Below are 15615 nucleotides of genomic sequence, written 5' to 3'. Positions count from 1 at the left end.
GAAGGGGCGGGGCGGGGCCGATGGGTGAGGGGCGGATTGAACGGCTGGGTCAAGCCATAACTTCCGGGGTCACCGTTGTGGTTGCAATCGATTAATCGATACGCGCGAGCAAGCTAGCTATGGATAATCGACGAATCGTTAGAGTGTGAGCGCCACGCCCGCGTTGTTATTATTGTGTGTGTTACATGTGCCAACGTGTGTGTGTGTACATTACACACATGTACACACACACGCGCGGCACGTGGGCAACGTGTGTGTGTACTTCCCGCCGTCTCTTGGCGGCAACGACAGCGGCAGCCGGCTCCGGTGAGAGTTACAGGCGACAGAGGGTACACGAGCGCCGCAGGGGAGAGATCGTGGAAGCACGGTGGTGAATGTGCTGCTGAAAATTGTACTCCGGTGAGAGCGCGTGCGAGTGAGCGTCAACGGTGAGTGTGTACGTGTGAGTGTGTACGTGTGAGTGTGTACGTGTGAGTGTGTACGTGTGAGTGTGTACGTGTGAGTGTGTACGTGTGAGTGTGTACGTGTGAGTGTCCTCGTGTGAGTGTCCTCGTGTGAGTGTGTACGTGTGAGTGTCCTCGTGTGAGTGTCCTCGTGTGAGTGTCCTCGAGTGAGTGTCCTCGTGTGAGTGTCCTCGTGTGAGTGTCCTCGTGTGAGTGAGTGTCCTCGTGTGAGTGAGTGTCCTCGTGTGAGTGAGTGTCCTCGTGTGAGTGAGTGTCCTCGTGTGAGTGAGTGTCCTCGTGTGAGTGAGTGTCCTCGTGTGAGTGAGTGTCCTCGTGTGAGTGAGTGTCCTCGTGTGAGTGAGTGTCCTCGTGTGAGTGAGTGTCCTCGTGTGAGTGAGTGTCCTCGTGTGAGTGAGTGTCCTCGTGTGAGTGAGTGAGTGTCCTCGTGTGAGTGAGTGAGTGTCCTCGTGTGAGTGAGTGAGTGTCCTCGTGTGAGTGAGTGAGTGAGTGTCCTCGTGTGAGTGAGTGAGTGTCCTCGTGTGAGTGAGTGTCCTCGTGTGAGTGAGTGAGTGTCCTCGTGTGAGTGAGTGAGTGTCCTCGTGTGAGTGAGTGAGTGTCCTCGTGTGAGTGAGTGAGTGTCCTCGTGTGAGTGAGTGAGTGTCCTCGTGTGAGTGAGGGAGTGTCCTCGTGTGAGTGAGTGAGTGTCCTCGTGTGAGTGAGTGTCCTCGTGTGAGTGAGTGTCCTCGTGTGAGTGAGTGTCCTCGTGTGAGTGAGTGTCCTCGTGTGAGTGAGTGAGTGTCCTCGTGTGAGTGAGTGAGTGTCCTCGTGTGAGTGAGTGAGTGAGTGTCCTCGTGTGAGTGTGTACGTGGGATAGCCAGGGTACTTACACACGCGTGCCGTGATGTTACGTGGCCGCAGGAGGTGTTCGCCTCACGACCCTGGCTGAGGTTGGCAGGGGGCTTTGTGAGAATGATGTCAAGAGGACTTGCAGCAGCCCCCTTTTGCCCACTTCAGCAATTGTTTCTTGCTGTGGGTTGTCCCACCTGATGAAGGACGCCTGTGTTGCGCCCGAAACGTCGTGATTTAATTTATTTTATACCTACGTGACTTTACCGAAAGAACCAAAGAGTATAGAGCTTGGACCCTTCGGCAGCTTGAAGCGAGACTTGTTGTTGGCGTTTTGAGCTGCTTATCTGAGACGGATTCTGGTCATGTGAGTGTTGTGGGTTTAAGAAGTACCTTCTCTAAGACTTTGCAAACCCACTGGCTATCAACAATGATTCGTTCATGAAGCCATCCGTATTTATAGACACAGACACAATTTAAATCGAGAAGATGGGTATAAACTGAGCAATCATTGGAAGGACGTTATCAACAAGTTTAAGTCATAACTAGCTGTGATGTTTCCTTCCTACCACCTTCCGATGTTATTTTCGGCTCTGATTTTACATTAACAAGTAAAAATTCTCATCCTAACAGCCACCCCGCTCACTGAGCTCGAGGTTTTTTCTTTGCGATCTACCATTAACATGCTAATCTCTCATTAACATGCTAATCTCTCACATTAACATGCTAATCTCTCACAGCAACATGCTCATCTCTTACATTAACATAGCCACCTCAGGGCGCTGGCCGTGGAGGCAGCTCAACGATTTTACATTAACATGCTAATTCTTACTGGGCAGCCCTTTGATTGGTGGGAAAACCCACCACCGTCGCGGTCGCTGCCCACCACTGACATTAACATTGGCTGCTGACATTTGGGCTACGCCCTTTTTAATCCTTTATAAACAGTTTCCCTTTAGCAGCTAACCGCCTCTTCCTGATAACGAACGCTTGTGTTGCGATCGAAACATCGTAGTTTTTTTGTTATTTTCTTTGAACCTATCTACGTGACTTTACCGAAAGACCCAAATAATATGAATTCCTGCAGTCACGAAAGCTTTAAGACGTATTGTCTTTCTTTACATTAATTGTAGTTGCTATTATTAATCTTTTCTAACTAAAAAAAAACACTTAAGTATTCACGAGAGCTGCTTTCCATAAGCAACGCACATCAACCATTGGAAATCTAGTAGCCAGTTGCTCATAAAACGCTCATAAAAGGGCATTGCTGATTGGCTGAGGTCTGCCGAGTCATCATTAAGCGAAAATGTATCATTTATCGAAACAATGGGACCCTATGGGAGACGGATCGTTTATTGAAATATCATTAATCGATGGCATCGTAAACCGAGGGACCACTGTCCCCGCATACACATCGTTTTTGACTCGGTTTAGCTGAGTCGAGTCGAAAACATTGTGCGTGGGCGCGTAGCGGTTAGCGCTTCGGTGCGCTACGAATTCCGGAGACAACGCAATGACGCAAATCCACACGCCCCGGGACTCGCCAACAATGGCAACATCTTGTGCTTGACGAGCACCTTGCCCAGCAAGCAGTATGCACGGATATGAGGAGTGTCCCTTGTGTTTGTACTGTGACGTGCCAGACATTCTCAATGGGTAAGAATGTTAGGCATCCTTGGATAGCGTCTTTGTAAGACATGGGGTGACACGGATATCTTGAACACCATAATGGGGTGGCGCTACTGCATCAGGATAGCTAGAATGTGGCTTGCAAGATGGTGATTGGTTGGAAAGGTTTGAAAGAGGGAGAAGGCGGGAATGTTTTAAAGAGGCGCAAGGGATCTGTTGGGGACTGTTAGAAGAGGAGCAGAGGGATTGATTAGAAGGAAGGCATGGCCGGGGATTGGAGAGGGGAGGATAAAAGGAAACAGGGAGGGGGGAAGCAGGAGGCGCTCAAGAGAGGGAAGGTGTTGGCTGGCGGTAGGCACTGGACGTTGTTAAGGATAATAAACTTTATCCAAGAAGTGCCGCCTTTGGAGTCCTTCATTGCAAATGTACCTGTGCTTTATTTTTCAGACGCCCAAACGGGGATTGAAAGTGTGGTCCCGCGTGTGTCATGGAGCGCCTGCTGGAGCTGGGCCTCGATGGCCTAGCGAGGTGAGGAGGGTGTTGCTTTCGTGGAGCTTGTGCACTGAGGCCCCTAGTCATGGTGCTCACCAATCATAGTGGTTGTGGATTGCAAGTTGAATGTGGTGGTCACTACACCACAGAAGCTCTGTGGCGGTGGATTCGCCAGCATGTACAGTCATGCCTCGGTTTACATCGGGGATGCGTTCCTGAAAGGTGCGACGACGAATATTGACCCAACGTAAATCAAAGCAATTCACAGGGTAGTAAATGGAGGCGAAGGCTGAGAGACAACGGATACGAGAAAGGACGGATTTTGTCAGCAACATAAGTGTGGGGTTGAGGCGATGCAAATCAGGTAGAGGTATGAATAAAGTGATTATGTATTTTGGAAACGACAAAGGGGGAGACATAAATCAATGTATTACTGTATGATTACACATTTCTTGGACAAATCACCCTTGATGCTCTTTATGTTATCATATCTCGGATGCTGCATAGCGTTGTGCTTATATAGTACTTGGATCGGGGATTACCTGAGAATACCAGGTATTGTAGGCATGGGCTGTGGGGTGGCCAGGAGATCGAAGTACATAGTACAATAAATATTCTTAAATCCATGTGTGGGCTTTCTCCAGGTACTCTGGTTTCCTCCCACATGCCAAACACCCATTAATGGAATTCGTCACGGTGGCGAGATGTTAACTACCTCTCCTATTATGCAGGAAATCGTGGGTTTGATCCTGACCTTGACGCTTGTTGTATATTTGTAGATTTTTCTCCAGGTCCTCCGGTTTTTCCACCACATTGAGAAACAGGCGTTTCGAGTATTTGGCTGCTGTATATTTTTACATTATAAGCCACTTGGCTGAGCTATCATTTGTGGCCAGGTCGCTTCTGAAAAATAGCTATATAGCAGCTCAGTGGGCCTTACCTGGTAAAATACAATTGTAAACAAACAAATATCTGCGGATCGAGGAGGACATGGTTACCTTGTGTAGGTGTAACGTGGTAATATGGCCCACTCACCTTGCTAAGCCCTTGCAGGTTTGGTCCCAACGTTTGGTGTCTGCTGGATGTTCACACCTGGATCATGAGAGTTTTTGCCAGGTCCGTTGTCGATCTTTTACACAGGGGTCAGCTGACATCATGTGAAGCAGAACTGCAGGAGCTGATGCGGCAGATCGATGTGATGGTGGGACAACGCAAGCAGGAGTGGGAGCGTGAGCTGCAGGCGCTGTCGGCCCGCCTGGAGGTGCGTGAGCAGGAGCTCTTCCTCTGCCGCTCCACGCTGGAACGCAAGCACCAGGAGGTGGGGCTTCTTTTTGCTTACTCGGTCATTAGCATTGCATTTGCATGGTGCCTGAATGGACATGACCAGTTGAAGTCTTATTTGTTTAAATAGGTGAGAACCCAAGAGAGCAGGGATAGTCTAATTTGCAAGAGTGAACTTGGTCACCTAAATGATGAAAAGTAAAACAAATAAAATAGAGTACAGCTATGAAGCAAGTAGAAATCGGTACAAAAAACAACTGCATAAGATGAGACATCGACAATATTGCACAAACGTAAATCAGATGTTAACCAATTCCCCGTAATGCAAGTCAGCTCGGGCAAATCATTTTTAGACTGATAATAATACAATTACAAGTGAGTTACAGAAAACAGATAAAGGGTGACTACCATTGTACTTATATGTAAACATACAAGTATGTGCAAGTGAAATGCAAATTCAAATGACGATATAAATAATTGACAGTTTTGCTTCGCGTTGTGATTAAGATGTGAGATGAATCAAAGACATTTCTTCGTAGCGATGGAATTCCAGGTGTTTGGGGCATCAACACAGAACGCGTGAGAACCGTGAGAGATGCGAGTTGTGTGTCCTCGCTACAGTGCACTTCAGTGCTTGTGGGGCATCTAGAATTTTTGAGAGTTTTGGTCCTGAATAACCACTTTTGATTAGGCGAGGGACTGAGTTATATATGTGTGTGCGCATTTAAGGTTTGCTTGGCCCAGTAAACCTCCCTCCGAGTTGGAAGAGGGTGACAACTGGTTATGGAGTTAAGATCACAGCGATGAGTGGAGTAGTTGATAAAGCGCAAGGCAGAGTGAAAGATAGGATTTAGCAAATCCAAAGGTTTTTTTAGAGGGGAGATTGATTTGCATATGATGTCAGCATAGTCTAGTTTATGCAAAGAGGCAGTAGTGCTTGCTCACCGCGGGGCTTACGGCGTGGTACCTGGCAATTTTTTTTTTACGTAAACCCCTTTCGTTGGAGAGCCAAATCGTTCGCAAACGCGCGAACACACACAAACCCACAAACAAACCCACAAACAGACAATTTTCGACTTATATATATAGATAGGTGTTCAAAGGGGGGAGGGTGTTTCCTTCACTTTAGCCCACCACACGCAATTCCATTACACAACAGTGGTTTCCTTGTGGCGAGTCAGAGGTGTAAATTCCACACTAGTGTGGTGGACTCCAGTCTCCCCGTAGAACAATCTCTTCTGACTTACCACAAACGTTTATTGTTAATAGTAGCACGCGGACCATTGGCCAAGTTGGCTCCTGACCAGGATTTGAACTGGAAACCCTCCATGCGTGAAGGTGGCACTCGAGCTCGGCGAACAGAATGCATCGATAGATAGCGCTGACATTTGGGAGTGCCGTGCACGCAGGTGGGCATGCTAAAGCAGCAGCTGGAGACGGCGGAGACCTCCCACGCGGCGGTGGCTCAGCGGTATGAAGAGGAGCTCAAGTATTGCAAAGATCAGGTTTGCCTTGGCTTGTTCTCAGCCTCTTGTTTCCGTGCCATCGGTGTGCATTTGTAATCTGAAATAAACCACGACGATGGTCGCTTCTTATCAGATGCTGTTGCAATTCACCATTTAAAAAATTGTAAATCACCTTTAATAAAAAAAAAGTCAAGTATATTGTTTATAAACATTATCACAGTGTTTAATTTTTCAACGTATGTTTTCCATGTTTGTTAAACGAGTTATTAAGTTCCCATTTCTTGCATTGTTTCACATGTTTTATCACATTTTTGGGTCCCAAACATCTCTATGCACTGTTAAATGTTGCCACTATGTGTTCCCTACCGCTGTCCCACATCTATCTTTAAACAATTACGCCTCCACCGTTCTTAACCCCTATCCCTTTCCTTCCACCGTCTGTCTTCTCAAGCTCGGTGTTCGTGCTTCTTCGGGGCGCACTTCACGAGTTGTTTTGCTGTGGCTTCTCTCGCTCACTGTGTCTCCTCTCCCCTGCCATCTTCACACATTGCACCCTTCACATATTCCGCTCCATGTGGTCCGACACTCACTCGTGATGCATCACAGTGACCGCGCTGTTGCTGGGCACGAGCAGCAGGATATATGTGAGTAGGTTTATAAACACGTGACTATGATAACCTAGGTTATCACAAGTGCACATGTGTGGAGTGAGAAATTGGAGATGCATAGATATAGGTGTGTGGAATTAGAAGCAAGACATGCATTGAGAGGCAGACATGCACAGAGCGAGAGATGGAGATGGACAGCAGTGTGGCTGATTTGTGTAGTCGGAAAAGTGGAGACATGGCAAGGAGATGTATGGAGTGAGAAGGGTAGAGCGTAGGAAATATATGAAGTTAGGGAAAAGCAGACAGTAACGGAGTACAGAAATGAAGGGAGCTTTTGTCGTGAAATGATTGGGAACTTAGAAAACTGGACTTGCCATCTAAAAAGGTCGCTGGCTTGGCGGTTGAAACAATGGGGAGAGTTTCCCGTTTCCCCCCTCCCCCGTCCACCCAAGTGTATAAAATGGGTGTACGGAAGTCGATCGGCACGTCGCGCGTGGTGGGGTAAAGTATAGGTGTTCCCAGTGGTCAGTGTGGAAGAGGAGACAAAAAACCTTCCAAGAGCTGCCTCGAGTGCAGGCCTTTTGCCAGTCGTGGTGTGAGCAAGAAATTGTGGGCTGCACGTTTACCTTTTATTTACCAATCCGTTATTTACCCTTTGGCCTGCTGCTAAGCGGTTTGAGCATTTGCATACTAACATTGCACTGGAAACAGAATTGGTAATTGATTCTTATAATGGTTCCCAATTTACCGATTATCGTTTAACAACCCTCGAGTGAAAGTATTGGTGGTGGAGCTCTTCATAGCGTGCCGTGTGCCCAGCTCGAGCCCGCTATTTCCTGCCTGCAGCTCGGCAAGCTGAAGGGCAGTTACGAGAAACTCCAACGGCATCAGCGGCGCCAGGCGAGTCGGATCCGACAGGACACGGATGGCAGTCTCGCCAGTGCAGAGCTGGGCCACCTGTGCCAGAAGCTGGAGGTAACGATGCCACCGCTACAACAAAGGCCCCCCCCCTGCCACCTGGACCGTGTGTTGTGATGCTCGTGTAATATTCACACTCACCACTTGCACCCACCGGACAGTCAATTTTCTTTTAGGATTCCGTGGCAGGGCTGCCCACGAGTACCGAGGTGGTCGTGGTGCGCAATTGCGTAATGAGGAATGGCATGCGGCGCACCACCCATTGTAGAGTGTAGGGTGCAGCAACCATTTTTGAGTCCATCATGTGGCGCACCACCCTTTGTTGGTTACAGAATATGACGCAGCACTCATTGTTGAGTACAGAATGCATTGCACCCCTCACTGTTGAGTCCAGCATGCGGCACACCACTCATTGTTAACCGCACTGCTCATCTCATGTGCAGGTAGTAGGTAGATTATAACACTGACTGTGAATGATGTAGTCAGCTTGTGGAGGTCTTTATCTAGCAGTGGCTTTTCCATGGCTGATGATGATGATATGTCTTTTATAAGTGTAATTAGCTACCCACATGCCAAATTTCAGGCTTGTTGCATGTTGGGAAGTATGCTAAACATTTCGAACAGACACACATATTCACAAATATCCCTTTTATACATATAGATTACAGGAATATCAAGCGGATCAAATGCTTACAAGTGGTGAATTCTTTCAGGAGTTCCGAAGTCAGTCACTGGAGTGGGAGAAGCAGAGGATCATGCACCAAGAGCAGGTGGCCCATCTGGAGTCACAGAGGAGAGCTCTAGCTGAAGAATGCACAGCCATACAGGTAGGTTGTACATTCCAGCAGCGAGCACGTTAATACAAATTTAACCGGCCAAGCGGCTCGGCAGTAGAGCAAGAGGCTGTTAATCGGAGGGTTGCGAGTTCACATCCTGTTTGGTTGTTGACTCAGCCCATAATCCCTCTGGGATCAATAAAATAAGTCTCTGTTTTATGAGGAAGTCGACGGTGGTCTCTATGGAAAAACTCGCCCCCGCCATAGGAATGTGGAAATTAAACAACTGGTTCAGGGCTGTCAACAGGAAATGAGCACGGACCCCTTGCTCATTCGAGCAGGAAATCAGCTTGTACTTGCAGATGCTAAATAAAAATTTCATGCGTGCAATCCATCACAAGGATATTGCTACTGCCGTATGAAAAGAGCTCCAAAGGAATGCAGCGTGTCTCTGCATTGCCACATGGGGCGGTGACAGGGCAGAGTGGTTGTGCTATTAACAGTTTGTTGCAGAGTTATGATTATCTGCGTCGAAATTGCTTTAATGGCAACGAGGCGGCCATTGTGTGCCGGTGTCATGATCCAAGTTTGAAAAACTTTTATAAACGATTCACAAATGACCTCATTGGGAAATGCAGAGCAGTCGTTGCCCCTGACTGCAAAAAAGTATCAGGACCCTCCTGAAAAAGTTGAGACTCGGTGAGGACTCCCTCAGTTAACAAGTATAGCAATAATCATAATTTTGAGAAATACAAACCCATTACCATTTAAAGGTAATTTGGAAGTGGATAATCATGTTTGTGCCTGATGCTTTCACAGCAGCAATCGCTGAACTACCAGGCCCAGTTGATCTGCTGGCAGAATTCAGTGGAGGAGAAGGATCAATGTGCGATGTCGCTCCTACAAAGCCAACTGGAAAAAGCCAGCAAGGTGCTGCAGTCCGATCGGGGTGCAGTGCAGCAGCTCGGAGAGGACCTGCACGAGGCGGAGGCTGCGTGTGGGCCAGAGGCGGAGAACAGGCAGCGTCTGCGCGAGGAGCTACACCGCACGTGCCAACACGTAGGGCGCCGTCGCACCGTCCTCTCGCACACCCACGGCAGAGTGCTCGCGTCATTGCCTGTGGATGATCAAGTTTTGTTGTTATAGTTGACTTTAGGATTGTTGACCATTTACATTTTCTGCAGCCATCTAGCAGTTTATTTAAAGGTGGGTGCACATTCCATTTTAGCACAACGAACAGCATTTGGGATACTCGGCTTGCTTTACAAATCGACTTCAGTCTGGACTCATTTGCTGCTTTTCCCGTTTACACATCAGCAGCAGCAGCCGGTTTAACACGTAGGCTTCCGCAACCAATATCATCCATAATAGAGGTTTTTGGGTTAGATCGCGTGAATATATAAATGTATCATTAAAACCCGCCACCATCCGGCACAGCCAAATAGGAAGGGTTGTCACGTAAACAGAACATGCCAATTCGTCACGAGTACAGCACAAGTGTAGTGTATAGTGTAGTGTATAGTGTAGTATACTAGTACAGCACACCGGTGTGTTGGAGAGCCAAGCCATAACATTTACAAACCGAGTACGACGTTTCGCCAGTTATTACAACTAGCTTCATCAGGTGACAGCCAGATTTGTGGAGAAGTCTTACTGTTTTGTTCCTTATATAGGAGGGGTCTGACTTTTTGTGACGCCGTGTGACGAGAGGGGGGGGTCAAATATCGTCCAAAATCGCGTGACGTCATTTATGGACGGCCCCCAAGCTCGTGTTTAGTGTTGAAGAGTTAGCAGGAATGTACTTATGCAAATTCTATTTTATACTTTACTAGCTTTACTACCCGGCTTCGCCCGAGACTTGGATTCTTGTCTTGGATTAATACACGGCCTACGCGGAGGGTTTGGGGGGGGGATGCGTGACGTCAGCAGGCACACTGCGTGACGCTGCGTGACATCACAGATGTGACATCACCGCTCACTTGCCGTGCAAAATATATACATTATTGCGCCCCCCTTCCCCTCCCAAAGAAGTACAAAAGTCTATTTTTATACTTTTTGCATTGTGTACAGTCTGGAAACTACCCACATGCCAAATTTCAAGTTTGTTGCATGTCGGGAAGCATGCTAAACATTTCGAACAGACACACATTCACAAATTTCCCTTTTATATATATAGATGTATATATTTATATTTTTAGTGACTATCTTACCTTTTCTCTACTTGACACTCCTATCGTTTTTTTGTATTGCCTGTTGTAACCTGTCACGCCCCTCCTGGACATCTGTGAAAAACAGCTTCATAGCTCATCGGATTCAGTCCAGGGTAAATAGAGATTCTGATTTTGATTCCATGCAGGACAGACGGGAGGGCAGCGCTGTGTCCGTTGGGCAGCTGGAGCTGGAGAACCGACAGCTGCGGAGTGAGCTGGCTGCCCTGTGCTCTGCCGCCGCCGTGCTGTCTCATCACGTCCCCGAGATGGAGCGATGTGAAGAGCGGTGTGTCCTGGCCACGCAGTCCCCCTCATGAGTCACCACTTAACTACTTGCCACCCCCCAACGATCCCCTGTGTAGCTTTAGCAGACTTTTGGGGCAAGTGCTGTTAGCGAATAGCACCTATGAAGGCCGGCACGGGACACGAGGGGGTGGGTGGCCAGCACCACGCCCAGCCGTCTTTGTTTCCTAGTGCTGATGTTTACATACTGCACCAGGTACTCATTTGAGGCTGAGTCGATAAAGGAGAGGCCCAGAACTGGTTCAGATAATGGTCACTGGTGTTGGTGACGGTGAACGAGAATCGAACTCGAGTTGCTGCATATGTAGCGTAGCGCACTAACCGATACCCTACGGCTCCCCAACAACCACAAGCCCCACATCTTCATATTACCTCCAGTCTCATTTCATGAATTGTAATGGCTCAGGAGTGTGATTGAAGTATCAATTATTTAATATTTATGTTGGTTTGTATTCTCATTTGTTCCGTCCCATTTGTAAATGATGAGCTTTATCCTCTCCGTTTACCCCATATGTAACCTTGGCATATAATTAAAAAAAGAAATATATTCCCCCAGTGTTATCGATATGTGTATTGAAATGCACGATTAGGTACATTAATTGACACATCTTTACATGTCCACTCATCACATTTCGCATTCCATAATTGCTGTATTGAGATGTTTTTCAGATGTTCCATACACAAAGCTTACAATGTTACATAATAAACTGGGCATTGACTTTTTAACTATAAAGAAGTACACTTTTATATATATATATTTTTATAAACATTGCAAATACTTGACTTAAAGCATTCATGACTGCAGGAATTCATATTATTTGGGTCTTTCGGTAAAGCCACGTAGATAGAAAAATAATAAAATAAAAATTTAAATAAATATCACAACGTTTCAATTGCAACACAAGCAATCATCATCAGGTGAAAAAATATAGCGGGAGAGATGCTGAGGCAGGATGTTTATAAAGGTTTGACATGGGTCATAAGCGAAGTGGGCGGGGCTAGAGATTAAATTTGCATGCAAATGTAAGATCGGAGAGCTGGGCCACCTCCACGTCTACGAAGCTGTGGAGATGGCCATTGTATTGTGAGAGATCAGCATGTCAATGTAGGAAAACAGAAAACCAACAATACAGAGGCCAACGAGCAACGGTGGCTGTGTTAGACAGTGAGACATTTAACCTGGTAATGTAACTCAGAGAGTAGAAAGTAACTGCTAACATCGGCAGGTAGGAAGGAAACATCACAGCCAGTTATGACTTAAACTGGTTAATAACGTCCTTCCAATGATTGCTCAGTTTGTACCCATCTTCTTGGTTGAAATTGTGTCTGTGTTTATATATCTGGATGGCTTTATGAACGAATCTTTGCTGATAGCCAGTGGGTTTGCAGAGTACCTTCGTCTTGGAAAAATCAATTTCGTGTGTGCCCACAGCATTAAAACAATGGTCAGCCACAGCTGAGTTATTGGTCCTACCGTGTTTCAGATCTGCCTTATATTCACGAACACGGTCCGAGACATGTCGCTTAGTTTCCCCAATGTAACTACTGCCGCAGACAGCCTAGTTTGTAGGCACCGGGGTATTGCATGTCAGTGATCACATCCTTCACAGATGGGATCAGATCATGAATCTGTGGGCACCTGATGACGATTTTTTGTGTTGTGATCGAAACGTCATATTTTTATAATTTTTCTATCTACATGGCTTTACCGAAAGACCCAAAGAATATTGCAAATACTGCCCTCAATATGTGCCATGTGTTTTTTTATGTGCCATGTTATGGGTGTACCCCATCAACTAAGCATGACTACCCAGTAATTCACAGCCGGCAAGCACAACATCTTAATCATTTAGATCCTCCGTAGAGCTTGGTGATTGAAAATAAAAACAGCCCAGGTTATAATGAGAGCACTTCGCGCTTGCAAATCCTGCTGAATCATACACGGCAAAGATGCAACACTAATTTCAACTCGAGTGTCCGTGTCTGCATCCCCAGGTCGGTGAAGGAGCAGCGGACAAGGAGTGAAGGTGACATGCATGGGCCGCACGGCCGACTGGGTGGCGCAGAGAAACCGCTCCAGTTTAACATTCAGCGCCTGTTTTCACCACCGGATGGAGGAGAGCAGGGACACCCCGTGTCTGAGTTGAAGGCCGCAGAGTCTGCTGGGTCAAGGCACGCGACAGCCGTCGACGCTGCCCCTCTGGCTGCGAGCTTTGAACCTCTACCCTACCCCAGAACCTTGTCTGATGATGAACTAGTCGACAGCTTTGCCAGTGTTAATAAACCAGGAAGATTGTTTCACACAATGAAGACACAGGATCTGGATCTACTGGTAAGATTGTTGCGGATGGTGATTTTGCAGTTAAGCCACTTAAGTCTACATGAAACATTTAGTGTTTTTATATCTGAATGTATCCAGCTTTGAAAAATAAACTGAGGCATACATCATCCTCTTAAGGGGTTTTTATGCAATTGGCCATATATATTTTACTTATGTACACGGTGTTTTTTCAGTAAACTTATGTAATTAAGCGTAAAGTGACATAATTGATTCTAGATTTGAAGCTTTCGTGACTGCAAGGAATCATATTCTTAGGTTTTTTCGGTAAAGTCACGTAGGTAAAACATCAAAATTAAAAAATTATTTTCATTAATTTTGATGTTTTACCTACGTGACTTTACCGAAAAAACCTAAGGACATAATTGATTCCACATTTTCCTTACAATAACTCTCACAACTATTTTGTTTATTCCTGCTTAAGCCACAGAACGCTAATATTTTGTAATAGGTGATGGCGAATTCATGCTTCTTTGTTTAGGACTTGTACTCCTACAGTGCATTTTATACATGCACAGCAAATTACAGGTTCACTGGGCCATTGTTCATGGTTTTTAAATGAAAGTAGTCACTTGCAAGCGTTATAGAACATGAAGCCAGAATTCTTTAGTTTTTATTATTTTAGCGTGACCTGTCTTTCCTCAATGATTTTGAGTCGTGCACGTTGTAGATTTCAGATGAGCCGGCTGGGTCCGATGCGGCTGTTGAACAGTTTTTGGAAGAAGAGTCGAAGCGTGCCAAGGATCTGGAGAGACTGGTTGAAGAGCACATGGACGGCCTGCGCAGAGAGACTCGACTCGCACTTGAGCACTTGGGTCAAGCCCATGGGTCCCCAGCATGAGCAGTATGTGGAGTAACAATGGGCAACTAAAACCCGTAGATTCATAAAGCTGTGTTTGGTCACGTAGACTTGTTTCTCTTCTTGGTTTTGTGAGTAGGTCTCATGTGTCATTAACATGGGTGTATGCCCAGCTAATACCGCTTGGCAGACGAGCCAGCACTCTTGTCATGAATCGACCCCCTAAAAGGATCTCAAGTCCCAGGTCATCGCCTATAGCGGGTGACCAGCTCTGTGTTACCACCCATTTCATGTTACAACTGCGTTTACTGGTTTCCATGTTTATCTCCCAGGCTGAGGGTTGGGGTGTGGGGTTGGGTTGGGTTTGGGGTTAGCTTAAGTATTGTTTAGCTTTTGAATAAAAAAAAATACGTAAAAAAACTGTCTCTATATGTGTGTGCATGCGTGAGTGGAGAGCGGTGGCGCTGATGTGGTTAGCATAATGCACGACGAATCCAGTGACCTGGAGTGCGGGGTGGATCCGGGTCTAGGGATCTGTGGTCTGGGTCTGATGGTGGGGGGGTCCGGAGTGGGTCCGGGTTGTGGTCTGGGGGAGGTCCGGGGAGATCTGACGTGGTTCACGGTGGGTCCGTCGGTTTCTTGGGAGGGTCTTGGAGGGGGTGTTGGTGTAGGTCAAGAGGCATCCGGGGTGGGTCCGTGGTGGTTCTGGGAAGGGGTGGGGGTCCAAGGGGGTCCCATAGACTTCAATGTTAAAGGCTCCCATAGACGTGGTCAAAATCCGGCAAGAAATGCCGGAGTGAAGACCCATCAGTTGTTTTTCCCCCCATAGCGATGACTGGGACAATAAATATATAAGGTGTTTCTCTGCAACTACAAATCGCAGCGTTAATGTATTCATGGTCTTGAACTCGCATCTCGAAGCGGATTCGAAGGACCTTTAGATGATGTCTATAGGTTTTGTATATCATGAGGTAAACATTGCTTACATGTCAGTCAACCTGACCGTGGTGACGTCACCACGCAGCGGCGTTCATCACAACTGTGTGTGTGTGGAATCGATTCTCGGCTATTCCGGCTCACGCGTAATTTAATCGAATATTAACATTGCTGGTATCGATCTCGCGAAGAGGCATCGATGACGACCGCGCTAAAAACCGGAATCGATCCCCCACACCTGTGATGACGCGATGTACATATTTAACCAATGAAGGGAATCGATTCTCTTTGACTACTGTGCACGCGTAATTGAATAGTAAATTAACATTGCCGGGATGAATCACGCCAAGAGGAATCTATAACGACCGGGCTATTAAACCGGAATCGATTCTCTCACACCTGTGATGACGTCACCACATTTAACAGTCGTGGAATCGATTCTCTATCCAATCAACCTTCGCTTTGACGTTACAACGCAGCTGCGCCGCAATCAACCTGAGCGTGGTGACGTCACCACGCAGAGACGCTCCATGTTGATGTCAGTAGATTCCCGATGAGCTATTTACCTCG

General features: G+C 46.8%; 1 protein-coding gene across 5 annotated transcripts; it reads left to right on the top strand.

Moving 5' to 3' along the window:
• Positions 1 to 36: 36 nt before the first annotated feature.
• On the top strand, positions 37 to 14443 carry LOC144947072 (centrosomal protein of 63 kDa-like). 5 transcript variants are annotated; one of them, XM_078876235.1, is made up of 10 exons: positions 37 to 306; positions 3366 to 3446; positions 4551 to 4728; positions 6101 to 6196; positions 7612 to 7740; positions 8397 to 8510; positions 9279 to 9518; positions 10816 to 10955; positions 12968 to 13304; positions 13981 to 14443. In XM_078876235.1, the coding sequence occupies exons 2-10, from the start codon at positions 3406 to 3408 to the stop codon at positions 14149 to 14151; spliced, it is 1446 nt and encodes a 481-aa protein (XP_078732361.1). In that variant the 5' UTR covers positions 37 to 306; positions 3366 to 3405; the 3' UTR covers positions 14152 to 14443. The 5 variants fall into 5 exon arrangements, with proteins under 5 accessions (XP_078732361.1, XP_078732362.1, XP_078732359.1 ...); XM_078876236.1 differs by having other exon boundaries at positions 37 to 399; positions 9282 to 9518; XM_078876233.1 differs by having other exon boundaries at positions 37 to 399.
• Positions 14444 to 15615: the final 1172 nt, after the last annotated feature.

This window comes from Lampetra fluviatilis, chromosome 43 (assembly GCF_964198595.1).
Source record: "Lampetra fluviatilis chromosome 43, kcLamFluv1.1, whole genome shotgun sequence".
In the NCBI taxonomy this organism is placed as follows: Eukaryota; Metazoa; Chordata; class Hyperoartia; order Petromyzontiformes; family Petromyzontidae; genus Lampetra; species Lampetra fluviatilis.
The sequence above is the reverse complement of the archived record's forward strand: the minus strand, read 5'-3'. Positions and strand labels throughout refer to the sequence as shown.